General features: G+C 34.2%; 1 protein-coding gene across 2 annotated transcripts in view; it reads left to right on the forward strand.

Moving 5' to 3' along the window:
• The window catches only part of LOC142979158 (6-phosphofructo-2-kinase/fructose-2,6-bisphosphatase-like), a 35,498-nt gene extending 15,460 nt beyond the window's left edge, over positions 1–20,038 (forward strand). For both annotated transcript variants that reach the window (XM_076123941.1, XM_076123942.1), the window contains exons 3-9: positions 2,570–2,698; positions 5,328–5,488; positions 7,991–8,380; positions 9,776–9,997; positions 15,704–15,938; positions 16,707–16,834; positions 18,893–20,038. In XM_076123941.1, coding sequence (XP_075980056.1) covers positions 2,570–2,698; positions 5,328–5,488; positions 7,991–8,380; positions 9,776–9,997; positions 15,704–15,938; positions 16,707–16,834; positions 18,893–19,000 — 1,373 coding nt within the window. In that variant the 3' untranslated portion in view covers positions 19,001–20,038. The remainder of the gene's footprint in view (positions 1–2,569; positions 2,699–5,327; positions 5,489–7,990; positions 8,381–9,775; positions 9,998–15,703; positions 15,939–16,706; positions 16,835–18,892) is intronic.
• The last annotated feature ends 2,476 nt before the right edge of the window (positions 20,039–22,514 follow it).

A 22,514-nucleotide genomic window follows, 5' to 3' on the forward strand; every position in this document is an offset into this window, starting at 1 on the left:
TTTCGTTATATCAGAAGTTTAATTAACGATAGTAATTAATAGAAATAGAAGCACGTGATTTTCATTTAACAAATATAGCTAAATTAATGAACACTATTGTTCTGCCGCTCTGTAATTAACTCGTTGAACCAGCAAGTGTAAAGCGTCGGCTGCGAGCTTAATAAACAGCATTGAGTTAATTTAAACATGTGCTATATAAAGCCCAGCTTTCAGAATAAGTACAAAGGCAGACTCGAAAACACATATTTTAAAGATGCAAGTGAAATTAATGGCCGCGTCAAAACAGAGGCCAGGGAAAGGTGATTTTCCTTTTTCGTCGTTTCCGGATAACTGTCAGATGTTACCAGTGAAAAAAACTCGTTAAAATATATAATAGGTGCTTTTTTTATAATAAGATGTCAAAATCTGCCGTTTTTATTGCCTATGTTGAAAGAAAAGTAACATATTACGCATCGTATTTGTAGCTAAAAGTTTCGCAATTTCAAATGTTTTTTTACGATAGTTCTAAATTAGTCTCGCGTAAAGATAAAAACGTATTGCTTAGACATTTTGGCTTCACAACAAGTCATAAAGGACTGTAAGAATTAAAACAGTTAATAGATGGGACACACCTCCAGCGCTAATCTAAATATAACAAGCGACTAGTTGGTAGATCGATCGTTTCCTTGGCGGTACAAAGTCCACAGAACGAAGTAGGACTCCCAGTTTTAATGTATATTATGGTGATATAATACGCTGTTAAAGAACTAAACAAGTTTTGAGTCGAAGTTTCGGAATCATTTCTTGAGATTCGATAATTATTACCTTACTGCTTAGTAACAATTTTAGCTGCGATCAAATGTAGAGCGGCCTATTTGTAAAGCAAAATATAGCTACAGTTTACTTATTAACATAATTTAAAGGCTAAAAAATGTAGCGATGATACTAATTCACATTTTTCTAACTGAATTATATGATAAAATGAGCTCAAATATCCACATTATCTTCAAATAATACGTATAAATGTCAACCCTACCCGGTGCACACGCGTCGTCGAGTACCGCATGCCGGCGCCCGCGCCGGCGCAAGGGCCTTGATGGCTGTTGTGAAACGAAAGTCACCGATCTAAATATGACACTTTAGCTGTGTTGTGGCCACATACATAAAATACACGCTTCAGTACATCTTATGAAGCAAATCAAGTTATAAATTGTGTAGATAGTCCAATGAAAAGTTACATTTAGTTCGGTTATAAGAGGACGAAGAGACAGGCCGGCTGCCGAGCCCTTTATCCAAGATGGCGGTTGAGGGACAAGGGTGGTGACCCCAAACCTTAAATTTAGGCTTCTACAGACCTCCTCCCCCACACCTTAAAGAATAAAATTGAGTCCTCTGAAAAGCGCAAGCTTAATTGGCTTAAAATGTTAACATTTTAATTTACTAAGAGTAATATAGAGCCTCCAATATCTGACAATAACGGCACATGATGTTCTCAAACAGCCATTTTATACCGTGTACTTGTCAGTAATCCATTAATCATTTCGACAGACAAGTACAAAAAACTTGTATAAAACAGCATCTGCTACGAATGATGTCATTGTTTGGTTAGAAACTACACAAAAGCGAGTTTCGAAGGCGTGCCTTGCGTCCGACGTTTTTATTGGTCGGTACAAGCGTATCAACAATTTTAAATGCCACTTGTTCAAACAACTCAGGTGTATTGACTTGTTCCAACGATACGATAATCCGCGGTACTTGAGAAATTACATGTTCTTTATTCTTTATCTAATCTATTAAGGAAGGTCTCTTCTGCCGGGTTTTATGTTGCGTTCAAATTCACCTTGATCTATTCAACTCGATCTAATGACTTTTTTTGTTTTATCAAATTGTGTCAACGTTTAAATATTGGAGGAACAGATTAATCATAATTCCAAGAATGATAATTTGATTGATGATGACACGTGCTCTTCAATAAACAATTAAAACTGTTTACAGAATACAATTTCTCTAAATTGTTGATGAAACTGGTACTTACTCTAGGATATCTAAAGAGTAAATAATAATTATCATTTGACCCGGACTCGACAACGCCTAAGGTTAATAATGATAATAATATGCTTACAAATGTCTGAGGCGAGCTAATAAATATTCCAGACTAATCTTGGAACACATGTGGCTATTATTGAAGCCCGCATTGTAAATTGGACACACCCACGGCATACTATTTCTTGATAATGTCACCCAACTTCAACAGAACCAACAGTAATTCACTGTGTGACGTCAATGAACTATACAACTGGATATAAAGAATGTCTGGATACACTAGGTATAGAAAAGAAAATCAACTTATTTGTACATACTTTTTTATGTATTGTTTTACAAACTATGTAGTTTATTTGCTGGTAATAAATTCATTCAACCTTTTTTTAATCAATAATGGTATTATTATATTGGCCATAAAAAGTCTGCTTCAAATAAAATAAAGAATAAAATTTACACTACGGCAACATAGAACTTATAATTTATTCTTCAATTCAACTTTCATTTTTCGGAGTTCTAAATATTGACAGTATGTTTTGTTTGTCTACAGTTCGGTCTAGCCGTATCAGCCAGTTCGCGCCTCTGCTGATCGCGCTGGTCGGTCTACCGGCGCGAGGCAAGAGTCAGCTGGCACACAGGCTGTCCAGGCATCTCAACTGGAACGGAGAGAGCACTAAAGGTAAGAGAATATGGAGACATCAGTACCGCAATTCTTTGCATTATCGGCTACCGACAACCGGTTAGATATCGAAAAAAATTATATGACATTCGGTTCAGCGCCTCTAGCGGGCGTCGCAGAAACTATTTTAGCTGTACATTTTAAATGTCAATCTCTCGATATTCGATATCGTGCTAAAATTAGGGATTATTTTAAATTTTTGGTCAAGTTTCTTGCGACCACTCTTTTGATAATTAAGTTCAATGTACGTAGTAATGATATGCATAAATTGTTTATTACATGAAGTAAAACAATAAAAAGACTTCTTCTGTAGACTTGTCTGTAAAAGTTATACATAATCACTGCGATAAGAAGAATATAAAAGAAACTATGAAAGATTAGCTACGCTTGTATAATATTTTAGACCTTGGTACTAGTTGTGTAAGACTTTTCTTCCTATGCTAGCTATTTTGTGAGCAAACTTTATTATTAGAATTTAAAAAAGTGGGATGTTCTGAAGTTTTTACGTTTGTTCCTTCATTACTTTTAACTTGTGGCTCGTTTTTATTTGTACTTTATTTGTTTGAAAGCTTTGAAATGCTTTGCATGTGGTCCTCTTTAACTCAATTAGTAACTTTAAATAAATAGGTACTTTGACGATATTTTCATGTCCTGCATTTAAGTTTTTGTTAGGTATGATTTTCGTATATTTTTCACCAATAGGTACCTACTTGTAAATTCGCCACGTGTTGATTGATTAGATATGACTAGGATGTTTGTCAAAGAACTAGTCATTGAATATAATAATACGTAATATCTGATGACTGGCTTTTTAAAATAGGCTTTCAATATAAGTAGTATAATCGCGATATCAGGAGATTTAGATGTTGTAAATGATTCAAAAACTGATGCAATCGTTTCAGTGAAATTGTAATAAATATTAATAGTATTATAAACATCATACAGAATACACGGAAATTAATACCCCAGCAGGCTCTGCGACATTTGCCATTAAACCTCCAATTTTATTTTAAAAATGTAGTGTCTTGCAGAAATAAACATTTTAACATTTCACAATCAAATGAAAACAAAATCAAAAACCTTCTAAGAAGAGACTGAAAGTCAGATAAACTCAGCAAAATATGACCCAGAATTATTTTTATCCCTTTTTCAACGGTTACTTGCTAAGAGCCTAAAACGGCCCAAATCTTTACCCAAACCATTTAACATGACTCTACTAACAATTTAAACATATAACAATATATATCTATAAAAAGACATACATATATTTACTCGAACTAATAAATCACATAAGCCTCAAGCCCTGACCCAGATGAGGCGTCTCGAGCTCGTCTCGGTATCGTAACTGATTAGATACTAAATGGGCTTCATCTTGATAACTGAGCGAAATATAGGCGTGTGTATATAGTATTGTTTTGATGATGTTGATGTGAGTTTTGTGGGTGTGACCGCGTCGCCTAGTTAAAAATTAAGAAAGGATGAGTCTTACTGTCGTAATGAATTCTTAGATATAAGCTTTTTTTATGATGTGTGAGCATTCAAACCTTTAGTCTCCTTGGGGAATAGTGTGTTCAATTTTGTTTTATTTGAATTGGTTTTAGTACCATAAACGAAATATTCATATTAATGGCAGATTTACTAGTGCTTCTTTCGAAAATCAAAGGATTGGTACAATATTGAATTAGCATTCAGTTTTTAAAGTACTTAATACAGCAAGGAAACTATATTGTCGTAGAATAAAAGGTTTTTAATTGCAACCGCATAGCAAACCATGGAAAGAATAGTGTTCTGTCGTGGAAATGTGCGATTTACTTGATTATTATTTATAGTTCTTTAAATAGAAAATAATTTATCTTCATCAAACCGTATTGGAAACGAGAGGTCGATCACATATGAAATACCTTTGGACAAAAAACTTATGTGGCTGCAAATTTTTCGTCTGCAAAAACTTTAATATTTCTATTTGCGTTCTCTAATGACGAATTCACGAATTTTTTCCTTAACCGCTTTGCGAATTATCACTTTTTACAATCCTCATTACATAAGCGGTAATAACCAAACATTATTTGAAGTTTTTATTCGCTTATTAGCGCGAAAACGTTAGATTTTTCCACTCGAACGAAAATTGGACTTTATTATTCTAGTTTTAGAGATTTTAGTACAAGATTCATTAGCCTAAATCGAGGTGGCCTATTAATACAGTTACCTGATAGGTCGATGACCTTTTATAAAGTTGTGGGGCGTTTGACACTTTGCCAGTTCATTCGCCCTTCAGTCTCGTCGAAAGCTTTGTGCATAACTTTTACGGCTTTAAGGATAGGAGCTTTGAAATAAACTTGAAAATTGGACTTTATTACATTTAAAGTTCATATTCGTATTTTAGTTTTCTTTTCGTGATATAAGCTTATACAAAAGTACAAAGTGAGTACAGTTTGCTCATTATCAAAAATAAAATACTAAAAAAAAGATATTATCCGCCCTTTTCCCTCTTTGTTTTTTAAATATTTATTAGTTGGTACGCTATGTTTGGTAGTTATTTTTTAAATTGGAAATGTCGATTCAAAAAGAGTTTTACTGCTCAAAATTTACCTATTTCTAGAACTACTTTTAATGTGTATTTTGTCCACAGTGTTCGACTGCAGTGAGTACAGGCGTCGTCACATGGCGTTGTACGGCAGTCACGACATATTCCGCGCTGACAACGCGCAGGGCTCCGCCATCCGCCGGCAGAGCGCCCGCGAGGCCGTGCAGGATGCTGTGCTCTGGCTTAAGGACGGGAATAGTGTCGCTGTAAGTAGACTTTATAACTTTTCAAATGTTAATTTAAGAGCTAAAGCTAAGATATGATTTCACGGCAACTACGTCTTAAATTTGAAGCTTGACTGACTATCAGCCAGTATGAAACAGATTTAAACTAATATTTAAAACTGACTTATAAGTTCCTAAATTAAAAAGAAAGACTAAGATGGTCACTTGTCTACAGATGAACTTAGTTACGGAGATGAAACTGAATGGTCTAGTTTTCCCTTGCCTGCTTTAACGAAACAAAAAATCAAATAAAGAAAGGCCTTTTCAGATCTTAATCACCTTTATACTGTCATATGATAAGTTTATCACCTTAATATACCTACCTAACATACCTCGTCATGAAACCGTAAAAGATTCACATTATTATGTTATCGATGAGTTAGTCAAGGATTTCACAAGGTTGGCTAGTGACGTCAGAACATAATGAATAAAGTTCTAGAAGTCTATAGAAGATTGTAGATTTAGAAGGCAAGTGGTAGTGGACGCATTTCGATTGATAACACAATCTAACAACACAATGAACGGGACTTTGAGCTTATTGAAACACTTTAGGAAGATGGGTAAAGTGGATAAACTACTGTTATGAGTTAAAAGTATCTATCACTACTACTAAAGCAAAGTCGCAACCCGCATCTGTCCCCATGTCTGTATGTATGTTTTAATCTTTAAAACTACGCAACGGATTTTGATGCGGTCTTTTCAATGAATAGGGTGATTCAAGAGGAAGGTTTACGTGTAAAGATTTTTGTTGCAAAATATTTGTTTAAACCGGGCGAAGCCGGGGCGGGTCGCTAGTTTGATTAGTTTCACAATATTTAAAATCTTTCAGACTAGTTTAATAAGGTGATAATTTGTTAAGTATTGCTTTCAAGAACACAATGCGGTTAATTAACACAATCTTTACTTTGTTACCGAACTATCAATCGCCATATTTATAAAAATAAAGTATCCGATTTTTTGTGCTTATGAACAAAAACTGTATGCAGCAATTTTACAAAGTGCTCAAGTGTTGCAAAAAGTTTGCTTTGATTGATTTAATCAATCGTCTTCACTTGTTTTTGTTCAAGTTTTTATACCACTCAATAAAATTAGCATTGAATGACGTCAAAATCGTTGTATTCTAATAATAGTCTTAAAATAAGAAAATAAATATTTTGACGCTCATTTTCTTGTGATTTTATCTTTAATAATATGCTATAATATTATAATTTATCTATAATTATATCATAATACATAATAGAATTCTCGTAATCTCTAAAAACGCGGAAATATCAACAATATAACAATATTGAGCCACCCGGAAACTTTGTCTTTGTAAAGTCTTTATAAAAGGACAAATCGCAGTTCAATGAATATAATCTAATTATCACAAGCCAAATTATCTTATAATCATAATTGCTTATTGACTGATAACGAAGTACAGTTTGTAAATGATTTGCAATAATTAGCTATACGTAATTGTTCGATACAATCACAATAACATTGCACTTAATTAGTTAATTGATTTAGGAAAGACTCTTGAAAATTGAGAAAACACTTTAGCTTGTTTGTTTCTTTAGCAACTATGATTTTCAATTTCTGAAGAGCTGTAACTACTAAAACATATAATTTCAATATTATAGTCATTACATAGTATAAAGCAAAATCTAAAGTCTAAGTCCCATGTTTGTATGTATGTATGTATGCTTGGGTAAGTTTTTTATGTAAAATAACTGTTTAAATGGGGCGGGCTGCTAGTATCCAATAATACTAAATTGCTAAAAAGCAATGGAAATGTTAAAGGTAACTATATCTTATTTGTAACTTTATTTCTTTTCTTATCCACGTTGTACCTACGTTTAAAGATAGATTCAATCGTAATACCAATTAGGTATTAAGATGTTTTAAGTCGCAATACAATTGCGATCAATCTGTCCACTTGAAATAGAAAAGACATTACGATAAGATTTCATCTTTTGCTCGTCACTGCTTTCGTGTGAAAAGTTTTTTGTATCGTTTTAAAATAGTAATGAGTATAGGTAGTCTTTTGTTTTATTATGGAAAACTTTTGAAACACACTTTAAGATTTATAATTAGAAGTAGTGAACTATTGATAAGATATCTTGAACCATACCGTATGATGAAATATAAACGGCGATTGCTTTCAGACATTGAAACAAACTTGATACATTTTTGTTGTAAAGTAGTTTTCTCAAGATTTTCGCTCAGTTTATCAATGAGGAATTAATTAGTCGACTTAAATGATTATCGGTTTAACCCCTAGTTAATCATAATATTGTGAAATCCCTAGTTAATGACTGTTGACGAACAAATCGCGTGATAACTGATAAGGAAATTCTTATTGGGCAAGACATTCGACCCTTTGAAACTTCCTAGAGCTGAACTAAGCTATTTATTCAGTGGTTTTTGTTAAAATATACTGAACTACTTCCACCAGCTACTTGTTCACCGCTTTTTTGTTAAAATGTAGATTTTTCTTTCCAGATCTTTGACGGTACTAATATAACAAGGGAGCAGCGTCGCGAACTAAGCGAATATTGCATCTCGGACATGGGATTCAGGATCCTATTCATCGAATGCGTCTGCGAAGACCAGGAGCTTCTCGAGAGGAACATCATCGAGATCCTTCGTTACTCAGCCGACTACAAGTCCATGAGTGAGGAGGAAGCGGTCGATGACCTCAGGAAGAAGTTAGAACATTACATGAGGCAGTACGAGCCTATCGATGAGAATCTGGAGACAATCAGCTTTGTCCGAGTTGAGAATTTTGGCGATACCGTGACTGCTCACCGCGTGGCTGGACAGAAGGAGTCTGGGATCCTCGGATATCTGTCCGGCATGAGAGCTCTTCCTCAAACACTTTATTTCACGAGGGTAAGTGTCTTTTAACACATTTCGAAAAGGACTTATCTCACATTACAGAGACATGCGACATGTGCCCTTTTCAAATATTCCTTCAATAAGTTGAGTAGTAAGTGTAGCTGTTGTGACTTAACAAACGTTACAGATTATTTGTAGTCATAGGAACAATATTTTTCTTTCTCATTTCCTTCTAAACATACAATTCAGTAATATGACTTCATGCATACAAATACATTTTCTCTATAAATAAAGCCAAGGATGCGTTTCTAGTAATCGTGACTTCTAGATGAGATTATGGCTAAGACAAACATGTTTTGCTAAGTAGTCTGTAGCCGTTGTTTACAGGTCTTATAGTAAACAGAGCAAGTCTCATGCTTCTGTATGCAAAACACGGGTTAAGACAGCTGTGTAAACAGTAGCTTATGAGCTGAAGTTAAAAAAACAACTTTATAGTCTTGTTTGATTTTAGTTACTAAACAGGAATGGTTTGCTGACTAAACTGTACTTTTGTGGACCAAAATGTTTTTTGTAAAATAACGACTCGGTGACTACTGAAATTCGTGCATATATAGCTTGGTAGGTTTATGCTGATTGTGAGGACGAAAGATCAAGTAATGAGTTTTTACTGGATGTGTTTGCTTGATCGAGTAAATCCGTATGAGTACGGAGCATTAGCACTCGATGACATAAAAAGGAAATAATTTCTGTAATGTAAATTGTCGTATGATTTACTTCTAATACTTTAGACTGCTACGTCACTGATCATAAGTCCAGACATTTATTTAGCTTCTACGAAACTCTTATGGTTGCCAAATGCGTCAGTCGCCAATATATTATCGTGTATTATTAATGCAACATTAAATTCATTTTCATGAACACCGTGAAGTAAGGAATTAATGGTGGCAACATTTTCATTGAAATTAGAAACTTGAATAACTGTTTTGAAATTTATGGTAGACTAGAACTACATTTCGTAATACCTTTGCAAGGTTTTCAAGCTAGGAAATTACTAATTGTAGTCCGAAAATTATCAGTATTTCCTTTTAGGTAATATGCTTTTCAACCAAACAACGTAATTACACTAGTATTTTTGTACAAATTGGCAAAACGTCCTCATAATTTGAACTTCAATCTTTCATCCTCTAAAGAAAATATATAAATACCTTTACTAACTACTTTTCTGCGTATAATAAAGCTGTCCTTAGTTCCACAGCTCATATTTTCAAGAAAATTGTGCATTTGGATATCCACGCTGGACAATAACACAGCTTAGGGAAAATTCAAGCTATGAATACATTTTAAACGTGTATAGCGTACATCTAAATGCAAGCTGCATAAAATTCATAAAGTCTTCATCATGCTTCTTCGTCCTAAGGTAGCAATTCTAAAGTCACCTTCCTTCTACAGCACGGCGAGAGTGAGTACAACGTGCTCGGTCGGATCGGCGGCGACGCGTCGCTATCCGCCCGCGGCCAGCTGTACGCACAAGCGCTGGCCGACCACATCAACGCGCTGGGCGGCCGCGACCACGTCACGGTCTGGACCTCGGAGCGACGCCGCACCAAGCAGACCGCGGCTGATATAAGAGCGCCGAAGCGAGTCGTGAGGGCGTTGAATGAGTTGGATGCTGTAAGTACCTCTTTAAAATATTAGTTTTTTTGAAGACGGTGGCCATATACCTAAGATGAAATAAAGAATGGTTAATACACACACACGGTCAGCGCCACTCCGTAACATGTCTTTGTGTTTAACAAAAGGACGAATAGGTTAAGTAACAGAATGACAAAATATATGTAAAATAAAACCGGTCTCAGCGCGAATATTGTATGTTTGGGCATTCTTCCTAATCTGTAACATTTGCAGCTATATTTTGTGTACCTAGTTAGTTTACTCATAATTAGAATAGTACGCTACTATGCTAACAAAGATACTAAAGTTGTAATTTTATCTCAAATACCGCATTGAACTAATCCATTCAAATCCCTCAAACTGGTGATGTCTGGGTTTGCATAAATTATCAGATGTCATAAAGAAATAAAGATAACTAAATCTAAAATCAACATGTAAAACTCAAACAAGACATCTCTTGACACGAAATTTGAAACATGATTTATTGAGATGATGAAATAATGCCAACAAAATGAACTTATAACGCATGTTCATGATGATTTGTAGTAAAAAAATCTGTCGTTATTTCCTTATCAGACCCCCTGAACATTAGGTATTTTTACACGAGATTAGAAACTACTCCATCAAAAAAAACAATGACCGTCTTAAAACAGTCTTAAAATAATCTGCGTATTTGACAATCATAATTTACAATCTATACAGTCATAAATCACAATGTTTCAGAATCTATACTAATTATATAAAACTGAAAAGTTTGTTCGTTTCTTTGAACACGCTAGTCTCAAAAACGACTATTTCGGTTTCGATAAAACTTTTATGTTGAATAGTCCAATTATTGAGGAAGGCTACAGGCTATATAACATCACGCTATGACTAATAGGAGTGGAGCAGTAATAAAAAATGTTGTGAAAACGGGAAAACTAATTTTTGCGGTCGAAGTCGCGAGCGCTCAATAGTCAAAGATAAATTATTTAGACAAACAAGATAACAGGTATTTCTAGATAACTATCTGCCGTTAATTACTTGAAAGCTTTCGAATTAATGACGTCAGAGGATAGGATAATTTGTTTTTCAAAACAACAAAGTCAAAAGTACATTGGTTTCAATTAAAAATGATTTTAAGTGCCTATATATTTACCAAGTGTTTAGGACATGGTAATGTAACAGATACTTTGATAATATTTATATTGTGCATTACTTATTATAATATTTGCTCGTAGGAGAAACCTACTTCAACTTGTACTTGTAGAAGAACTGATTCATAGTTTATAGTTCTAACATAACTACTTTAATCTGATTATCTAAAGATTTCCATAGATACATTCAATATATCTAGATGGATATAAGTGCGTTAAAGTTAAGTTATATTTATAGTCTATTTTTACACGATCTCTTTCAGAATTTGAGCAAAACTAATTACTTATATGTAGAGCGTTTTTTTTTTATTATTTAGTTGTAGTATTCTACTAGTAACTGGTTCAGCCTCATAACATAAAATCCTTTAAAGTATTTTTCCAGAGCCTTCATTCCTTTATCACGTTTGTTTACCCCTGACATTACCTACAATATATACACAGTATACTACATATAACAATCTATAATTACACAGAATACACAGATATAATCAGAGTTATTGATTGGCTTTCCAAGTGGTCTGATGCTCAAAGTGTCATACAACAACATGTATGTTTACACTTTAAAGATAAACTTATGCAAATAACACGTCAGTTACTATTTTGATTAGTTTCTTGATTATGAGACTAGTTCAGTCTAAAATTGTAATCATTACATTATATGAAAGTCGTTTCCGCTGACTGTCCATATGTACATATGCATACATCTTTTAAACTACGCAATGGATGTTGATGTAGTTTCTTTAATAGAAAGAACGATTTAAGAGTATAGTTTATGTGTACAAATTGTAAAAATCTTTTTTAAATATATTTTAATACTATCATCTACTTGGCATTCAAAAACCGCATTTGAATGCCCACTATTCCAGCATCCAAGAAGCGGCTTAACATTTTAATCAATTTAAGCAACATTTCATACAGCGCAAGTGCTGTATGAAATGTTGCATGCATTTCTACAACAGTATTAAAATAAAAAGTCAGCAACAAAATAACAACTTTGGATATCCTTGGTTATCAATTTCGGAACAATACGATACTTTGCGATACTTTTAGATACTTTGAGATCGGGAACTACTCTGGCCACAGGGAATCCTGTAATAACGCCACTGCATTTCATAGATTCTTTTCACGTGTTAAAACAAGAGTTGAACTCAAGAACACAGGTCAGCGATCTGACGAAACAGCTATCTATCTCTACAATTATTATCAGAAGTCAAAATAAACACATCAATCTACGCTTAATCTTATGATGTCACTTTTCTTTCTTTGTCATAAGGCAATCATTATCAGTATTAAGCGATGATAACAAAGTGGTATGCTGGCAACTCCCAAAATTGGTGGATGACGGTTCGAACTAGAGTCACACAGCAATGACTTTTCAAAGTTATGTGTATATTAAAAATAACTATCACTTGAATTCACTTACTATAAGAGTGAAGGAAAAGATCGTGATAAACCTTGTATGCCTCAAAAAATTTAACACATTTCTTGAGGGTATGCAATAAAGGCCACAACCTGCACTTAGCCAGCGTGGTGGACTCAAGGCCTAACTCATCCGTCGTTTTGGAAACCCTGTGGGACAGTTACTGGTTAAAAAATAACACTTAATATTAAAGCTTATGAACCAAGACATGTTTGATTTATGTCTAGTCCTTAACGCAAGACATTTGCGACATAATTCACCTTTATTACAGTGAACAGCTGTCAATTTGCTGTTATTACTTCGCATTACTACATATAGTCAACTAGTCGTATAAACTTGGCTTCACGTGGTTGATTTACGACTGTTTGTCGGCATTCGACCTACATCACTGCGACAACATCACCATGTAAATAAATTTATATTAAGACTATTCTACATTAACGCTAGCCGTTAGCTAACGTAAAAATGTTCAATTTAGAATAATTTTTTTGAGCATGCGCCATGACTCCGAACCGCATGCGTTTAACTTATGGCATAAAAAAGTCAAACTTAATTTTATCTGTTACGATTAAAGTCTAAACAAAAATCATTCCTATAAAATAATACAATATATAATAATCATAAATAAATTAACAAAAGTAAAGTTGGAAAACGCGTTCAATTATATCGGAACTTTTTGTTGTTTACTCATACATTTGGAAAAGTACTCCCTTATCGATAAATTCGCAGATATCTTTGATTCTATTTATTATTTAACTTCTGAGTCACTTTGTCATTGACATTGAAATGTATAAATAGGCGAAAATACGTTCACTCACATTGAGCAATGAGCCACACCAATGATTTTTGTTATGAGTATATTTAAAAACTAGGTACTTCAAGGATAAAAAATCTGTTTTTATTTTTTTCGTATCTTCAAAAATGACCGAGATATTAAACGTCAAAGTATGGCCTTCGCGCCAAACTCCGGCGAAGCGGCCGCACGGACGTGTGACGTCATCTCACGACACTGCTATTTCGTCAGTACTTGCCGATACCTACATAGGCTCGTTGTGCTCTCGCGGTTTTGCTTTAAATAATTTGTTTTGCTTATAGGGGACAAACAAAATGGTTAGAAAATATTGTATTGTTCCTATGTGTACTAACTCCAGTGAAAAAACACCCTAAAAATTGTTTTTTTCTGTACCATGTAAACTGTTTTATATTTTTGCAAAAGACACCTAATCTAAAACTTAAAGCCCGGTTCTGATACTGTCAAGCGCAAATGTTAAATAGAAGTTTATTGCCTTTTGAACACTTCCTCAAGATGAAGATGCCATATCATGTTCATACATACCTAGCAATGAACTTCTACCTAACAGTTGATACTATTTAATAAGCAGTTCAATGACCTCATAGGCGGCGGCGAGCCGAGCGCGGCGGTTGAGTTGGCGTTGGTTTTTTGTTTTGAAAAAAGAACCCATGTTTATTAAATCTAATAATATCAAAATTAAAATGTTAGTTTAAAAGTTCTCATTACACACCCAATCATATAAGACTACCTACCTACAGAGTAGATTCATGCGTTCATATGATAGCCATCAACCTGACTAAAGTCAGAGGCAGGGGTGACAACTTTTTTTTTATAATATTATTTTAAAACTATGTTTTCCAAATTTACACTTGGTAGGTACGTAACACTCATTATTTGTAATGCCAGTTCTAACAAACTTTCAATTTTATTGTTAACTACACACAAAAATATTATTACTAGTATACGAGTTCAACTTTCTTTACCTGGGTCTAGTTGATGATTGTGTGCGTGGCGATCGAGATCGAGGATATCTTATTTTACAAAAAACACGATGATTAAATTTATAACACATACACATACTCAGACTCTTTAAATATTAAATGCAAATCACTTTTCAAATCAAAACTCCGCATCACCCGCAGTCGAACAAGCGTGTCTGTAGCGTCGTGACGTCAGCGCATAGCGCGCGAAGCAACGCAAATTTAAAAAAGCAGTGAAACTTTATAACGCTGTAACTTCGGTAATTTTGATCCGATTTTGATAAAACAAAAACTATTATTATCAGCATAAGTACACAAATTAAATGCAGTATGTTTAATAGTCATATTTTGATGTGCTGGTGTGACTCATTGTTCGTAACACAACGTAATGTAGGAATATTCTTGTTAAATCTGGATGTAGTATTAATAGAGTCAGGTCACAGACATTTGCTTGCATTTTTGATTTAGTAGCATCATAATAATATGTTAACTGCTAACAGTTTCTTTATACCCACCTTTTGGTATCAGTTGCCAAATGGTGTTATTTAACTGTAATAACATTTGTCAAAATGTTAATCATCTTTCAAATTAAAGTATTACAATTATAAGTTTTGCACAACTATTAATTGCCGTCGTGAATCTTTTAAGATAATTGATCGAAGTTTTGGCAAAATGAAGTCACGTTTGTTCTCACAATTCGAAATATTTTCGTACACGTTTGAATAATAATGGCACGAGTCATTATAAAAATGGCATTAGCATGAAATATTCATACAAATCTACGTACACGGGCGGCGGTGTGACTATATCGTGCCAAGCATGCAACTATGGGCAATTAATTAGGTTTCATTGAATATGCACGTGTGTTTCAACGAGACGAAAGCACATGCTTCTGATTATGCTCCACGATACACGCATGCAGAAGAATGTTTTAAAAATAAAACTCATGTTTTCATTTCTTTACTTTCCACTGTCACACAATGGAAGTTAATTGTGACTAGGAATTTTCCGGCGTTGAATGGAATCTAGTCGATTGTAATGTGAGATGACAATCCTGCGGTACATTTCCATAGTTATTTTTAAATAGAGATTGATATCCGCGGTCTATTTATACTTGTAAATGCATAAACAAACGGACCTATGTTATGGTATGATTTAGTTACGAACGCTACGCTGTATGTCACCAAATAGAACGAAAAAGAAAAAGTTTCAGGGCTCAATTAAATTTCAGACACTGATTCTTATTCCATACCTATCTATTTTACTTAAAATATTAAATTCGTATTTAGGTTTCTGTTGTTGCGAAAGCAGCAATTAGATTGAAGAACCTCTACAAATATTTACACATTACTAAATCCAATCTTTCTTCATCTCCAGGGTATCTGCGAGGGTCTTACCTACGAGGAAATGCAAGAACGTTTCCCTCAAGAGTTCGCGTGGCGTGATCAAGACAAGCTCCGGTACAGATACCCGTGGGGCGAGTCGTACATCGACATCATGACGCGGCTCCGGCCCGCGCTGTCAGCTCTGGAAGACGAACACAACGTTGTCGTTGTCGGCCACCAGGCGGTGCTGAGGTGCATGCTTGGGTACTTCTTGGATTCTAAACTTGGTAAGTACTTTTATACTGACTTAAATGCAATATAATTTAGTGATGCCACAGCCTGTATCCATCTATTGCAGAAAATTTACGTAAAATTAAATTTTCAATTTCTACCTTTTCTGCCTTTCCACTTAACTAATAATAATTTGTGGTTCAGATAGCCTTTGCATAAAACTACGTTATTTTCTATCGTACTTTGATCTTGAGGAAATATCTAGTAAAATAGACAGAACTGACGTAAAACTTTATTTTTGTTTCACCACTTATCAAGTAAGTAGTTTTAAAGTGGTACTTCATCAGTGATTGTTGTAGCAAAAGTCCCATTTTCAAGATGCACTTCAGATTGTTCGATATTTTCCTTAAATAATACCAATTTGTAACATCATGAAGAACGAGTTACTTTATGAGTATTGTTAGAGATTCAACAACACTAACAACCTTACGATTCGTGATTTTTGACGTCAAGTGAATACGTCGTACGATAATATAATCGAAGTACGTCACTTGGTCCGTAACACTTATCTCTCTGATTGCTGATGACTGAAGCTGTAAAATTTGATGTAGAGGTGATTTGACATCATCGATTTGCTCCATTCTTTTGAAAGAATACTTTTTTTAACACTCTCAGCGCCATGCGTGTGTAAGTATTTTCTATTATGTGGGCGGCCGGCGGACCACATAGCGCTAAACATAGACTTAGCTTAACAAGATGAAAGGGTATTTTATTGTAGGTTGCTCTTTAATACTAAGTGTAATGTTTTTTCTTGTTATTTCCAGACGAGTTGCCGTACATGAACGTGCCGCTGCACACGATCGTGAAGCTCACGTCGTACGGCTACAAGTACAAGGTGGAGATGATCAAGCTGCCTATTGAGTGCGTCGATACACACCGCAAACAGCCTAAGGTAACATACTTCTTTAAGTTTTATTAGTTCATCTTTTGTTGACAAAATTGCTGCTTTATCGTGTCGAAAGTGTAAAAAGCGTAGTAAGTCATTTCGAATTGGTCATTACGTTTAAAGAAAAAGCATTTTTAGGAAATGTAACGTAGTAGCCCGATTTATTAGGTCCGGAGAAAATAAAAATCTTGATTTTGAAAAATAACCCTTTTTTATAATGTTCTTTCTATAGTCTACAGTTTGGTTCAAACCAGCCAGCTACAAGGGAGATTTTTATAGTCGTCAATATTGTACATTATATTACTCTATTAACACTTTCATAACCCGTTGATATTCGAAAAGTGAAGACTTTATTCCATATTGCCAAAGTTTGACCTTACACACTTACATTACTTAGTAGTAACATCCCCAGCATAGAAACCAAAGTAACTGTCTTATCACACGCGACAAGACTCTATCTACATCCTGTCATTAGGAAGCTGCTCTATCACACCAAATCTGTCATAAGCCCTTTTATATGCAAAGGAAGCGGTACCATAAATAGTTAGATAAATAAGTCTATAACAGGAAACACGGAATGCAATGTGTTACTAACACATAAGTGCCACTAAAGTAAATATTTATACGTTACATAATGGCGGCACGAGTAACTGTTTGTTTAAGATAATAGCATTGAACGTAAACATTGAGAAATACGTGTAACAATTTGCACTTAGCTGATGTAACAATAACTGTGATGCAGTACAGAAATTGTCCATCACTATCGACTACCGACAAACAGCTAGCTATCGAATTATTTTATATGAAAATCTGATCAGCGCCTCTAGCGAGTGTCACAGGAAACATTTTTGGAGTACCTACATTATAAATGTCAAACTCGGGGACTCGATATTACCGATTACTGTACAATATAGGTAGTCTGTATGTTTTTACAATTTTAGGGTTACCAAACTAAATATTAAAGTAAACTTAAGTATGTTTATAATTTAATGCCTATATTTAAATCATATAACACAAAATGCCATATTATCTTTAGCACGTGTAACGAAAAATTCGTAGAATCTCAACTTATCTTGACTTTTAAAATGTGTCAACAAAAATTTTACTGTATACCTTATACTGTTCTTAGCCTTATTAACATCATTGATGGCAAAATTACGTCATTTCTACTACAGCCAAATCTAATATTTTCTCCTTGATCTAATAACAATGTAATCTTATATAAAAATAGTCGTTGGCAACAGTTGAAGTCACGTTTTACAAGCCACAAGTCCACACGTGACAACAATTTAGACAATTCTAATACATAAATATGTATGGCTTTTGTATGATATTTTAAATTTATTTTACCTTGAACTTCGACCATGTTTTTGGTTGTATTCCCGTGACACTGTTTCCGGGTGTTGGGTTATGTATAGTAGTTTATGTTTAGCTTCTAGTATATAGTAATAGTATGTAATATCTCACTGATATTATAAATACGAAAGTGGATGAAGATATATGTATTTTATTCATTCACGCAATAACTACTGACCGGATTTAGATGAAACTAGCTTCTGACCCCGACTTCTTCTGCATGAAAAGATTTCCCGATGTAAAAAGTATTATAAGAAATAATTCAGGTTAATAAGCAAACATCAATCCAAACTTTCGTTTGCGTTTATAATATTAGTCTAGATTTGAGATAGCGTAGATAAGGTAGATGCTTTTTTGTTTGGGTGCCAACAGACAAAGATTAGATAAAAATAGAAATTAATTACCTACATAAGCGATAATTCAGGCTTTTAGCAACGTTTGTTACTAAGTACTATTACGTAGACTAATCGATTGAATTACGACACAATCGAATGACATTACCTTTCTCTAGATTAGATCTTTTCCTTGCGTATTACGGCATAATTCGGTTGTTGTCAGGGATCTTATACTAAGTATCAAGAGTTTTTCTAAGAGCATAACTTTATATTTTATTAGAAAAGTATTCACACATCTCCTAAACCTTAGCTTAAAGCTCGAAATCCTAACTTTTTTGTACAATTGCTTTAATTATATTTTTCTTTGTTACAGAACTGCTCAATAAACAGGACAACGGATGACGCGCTGGTCACAGTTCCATCCCACTACGACACCCTACCGTCGAACCTGTGGCAGAACCCCACCGAGGCGCAACTTTAGACTCCACGCGTGGGCTTGCGAGTCCTCGCCGCCCAACATACCGTAGCAGCATTACAAGGGCAATAAGCCCACTGGCCCACGGCCCCATGTCCACGGCTTTGAAAAACCATGGACCGAAATACGCCACGCCACGACGTTTCGGGAGTCATCTTAGCGATCTCTGTCACGAAAGACTGGTGTGTGTGCCCCCTTATAGATTGGATGTATGCATCTATGCCTAGCCTTAAAAAAAATATTTTTAAATCTAGACTAATTTACTTTTTATTTTTAAACAGTGTCGCTGGCACTTTAATTGATCCGCTGAGCTCAATTGAATTCGTACAAAATAAATTTTTAAATGCTAAAAATGATGAAACACATTGTGTGAATCTTCCAACATTTTACTAATAAGACTGAACGAGTGGAATTCGAAATCAAATTCATGTTTTTTTTACGTAATTATTATTGTGTTCTTATTTAAAAGTAGGTATGAAATAGCTCCCTTTTAGTTTAAAGCTTAGAGTATGTGAAACAGGAATACATAATATTGTCTGTGTTAATTTTAAGATTTCATTTATTAGAATAAAGTTACTCGTACATTATTTTTTTGTCATTTCTTACATTAAAACTATATTCCTTATTTTATAGTTAATATTAAGAGTTCTATGTGGAATCATTTGTTACGTTTAGTTACTCTAAGCCACTGTATGATTGTATGCAACTTATCTTACTGTACACGTAAGCCGGGATCCGTTTCGCAATCTTACGTTTTATAGAGGTTTTTATGCTATCTTGCTTACTTAAGTTTATAACAATGGTGACAGTAAATAAGTACCTACTTTTAGTATGTTATTTAGAGCAGGAAAGTACTTAGGACTAGTTTGTATCGTTACGTAGGTCCGTGTGGACATATCGATAGCACATAGTTAGTCTTACGGTAAGTCAATTAACTTAGACTGACCTTGCAAGTCTATTAGTAAATCTGACACATGAATCACAAAGAAATTTCGATTTCATTTGCATGTATTTTTATAATAAATAGAATTATTGATTAAATAAGTGTTTTATTATTTCCTTAATCCCATAATGCATAACCATGGACACTTATTAAGTTAAAGCCAAAAAGGCTCTCAATAATCTTCAGCGAAATAAAAAAACAAATTATGATAAGACAAGACAAGTATTATAATATATATAAATAAAGGATATACATAAATGCATCTTGGAAACATAAAAGTCCAGATTGAATAATATCTCGTCTAAGATGCGAAATACATATGTATATAAACAAGAGGACACTAAACCACAGAATAATAAGTACTATAGTAACTAAACCGTCATATTTAATTCAAAGAGCGTAGGCTCAATTAATTGTATGACACCGAATGATCGAACAAACAATGACGTCCTGACTGACCCGACTTCTATTCGTTCTCGATTCTTCTAACAACAATGTCTTGACAAACTTGTACCAAATTATTTGAAATAACATATTTTTTTAAATCCGTTTTTAAAAACTGATACCTCTGTTGTAGCCCTAGCGGCCACTTAACAAGCATATGAATTCAAATGGACGGAATCGTGCTTGTATATACTATAGTAGCGGACCCGACAGACGTCGTCCTGTCTAATAAATTAAAAATTAATTAAAAAAACATTGTCCAGCGGACAAAATTGTGAATCTAAACCATTCTCAGATCCCCTTGAACACACACAAAAAAATTCATCAAAATCGGTCCAGTCGTTTAAGAGAAGTTCAGTGACATACACACTTACAGAAGAATTATATATATATATAATATATAAAGATAATGATTACAGAACTTGAAGTTATCTGACTCCTCTACGTTAGACAATATAGGAGTATTTCGTTTATGCCCGGGTTCTGAGTACATTTAGCGGTAGTTTATCTTAAAGTTTAAATTTATATATAAAAAAGCGCTATTGAATAGATAAACTACCGCTTAATGTACTCAGAAACCGGGGGCTATTGATGTACTCATCACCCTACTCATCTGTCTCTTAACCGTTTCTCATCCTCTGGCAACATCATGAACCATCCTTGTTTCAATAATTGTGTTTCTTATAAAGTCTTTTGGTATTGGTAACTAGTTAATTACAAATCTGTATAAGTAACTAATCAAAGTAGAAATAAAACAAGATTTATTACTAGTTAGTACTTTTCCGTTATTAATTCCTTGATATTTAAAAACAACTTTTTAAAACGATTCATGTTACACTCATAAATAATTTTGCTCTTTATTAGGAGGCAGGAGGCGAAATTAGCAATTTTATTATAATTCTTAGTCATTTTATTTACTGTTGATTGAAATCTAGACTAGCATAAAGTCGCATCTATTAAATTAGTACCTATGCGCTATGTTGAGACGATATTTTTTACTTGGCAATCATACTAGGGGAATGACGAAAACTTTCAGAACAAGGTAGGTATATTGGATTTTGTGACCCAAGAAAAGAAAACGATATTCATTTAAAATTTTAAGTAAAAAACGTAAGTAACGTTAATCCTCTTGCCTTGTTTTCACTATAAGGTTTATAAATCCCGTAAAAGGGTCTTCAGCTACTTATATGCTAACTTAAATCAATGCTTTTCATGGAACTCATTGACAGAGACTTTCGTATAAGTACAAAGTAAGTACATAAGTAGTATAAGTGTGTTTTGGCTGTTATATGGGTCTGTATAGCCTATCCCTATTGGAAAAGGCGTGATATTATGTATGTATAACAATATGTATAAAGCTCTTAACATATAAAGCGTGATAGTTATATTACAGTCCCCATTAGAAAGTGTGGCGAGCAGCTGCGAGACAGGTCATAACAGCTAGAAGGCCGGGTCGTGTATGTAGATTAGTATCTATTGAGCAACAATTACTGCTGACACGTTACACGATTACAGGTTTAGTCGACCGTATTAAATGTCATTAGGGGTTATAAAAGATAATTGATTTTGTATTGCTTTGATGAAGTAAGGCCATCTTGCGGACAAGAAGATGAAAAATAATGAAATGTTCGGTGACTGAAAGAATAGATCGTGAGAGAGCCCGTGAACACGATCGATGTAATTCGATCGAAACGTCGGGCACATAAATAAGGTATCCTAACCTTTAATTTTCAATCGCGTTTAAGACCCGTTGCATTATAATATTAATAGGTCGTTATGTTCAAATTGCTTGGACCTGAAAAGTATCGGAGTGGAATCCAGATGCTTCTGGGGGAGAGTTGTAAGGAGTACCCGCTAGCTGGAGATTAGGGCTAAAAGCTAGATGTACCTACTAGTAAATGTTAGAAACGTTTTCCTGGACTTTCCTGAATATAATTTTGCTGTTAATTTCGTTCATTTGTAAGCATTTTACGTTTGTCCATATTGCTTTGAGCCTGAAACTTACGCGGCTTACAATGTGTCTGACTCTAAAACTACCAAATATTGTAGCCTGTGGAATTCATCAAGTTATTTAAAATTGAACCTTCGCCTTAATCCGCATGAAGCTATCATGCATTTTGAAGGATAAAAACT

This window comes from Anticarsia gemmatalis, chromosome 16, assembly GCF_050436995.1.
Source record: "Anticarsia gemmatalis isolate Benzon Research Colony breed Stoneville strain chromosome 16, ilAntGemm2 primary, whole genome shotgun sequence".
NCBI lineage: Eukaryota > Metazoa > Arthropoda > Insecta > Lepidoptera > Erebidae > Anticarsia > Anticarsia gemmatalis.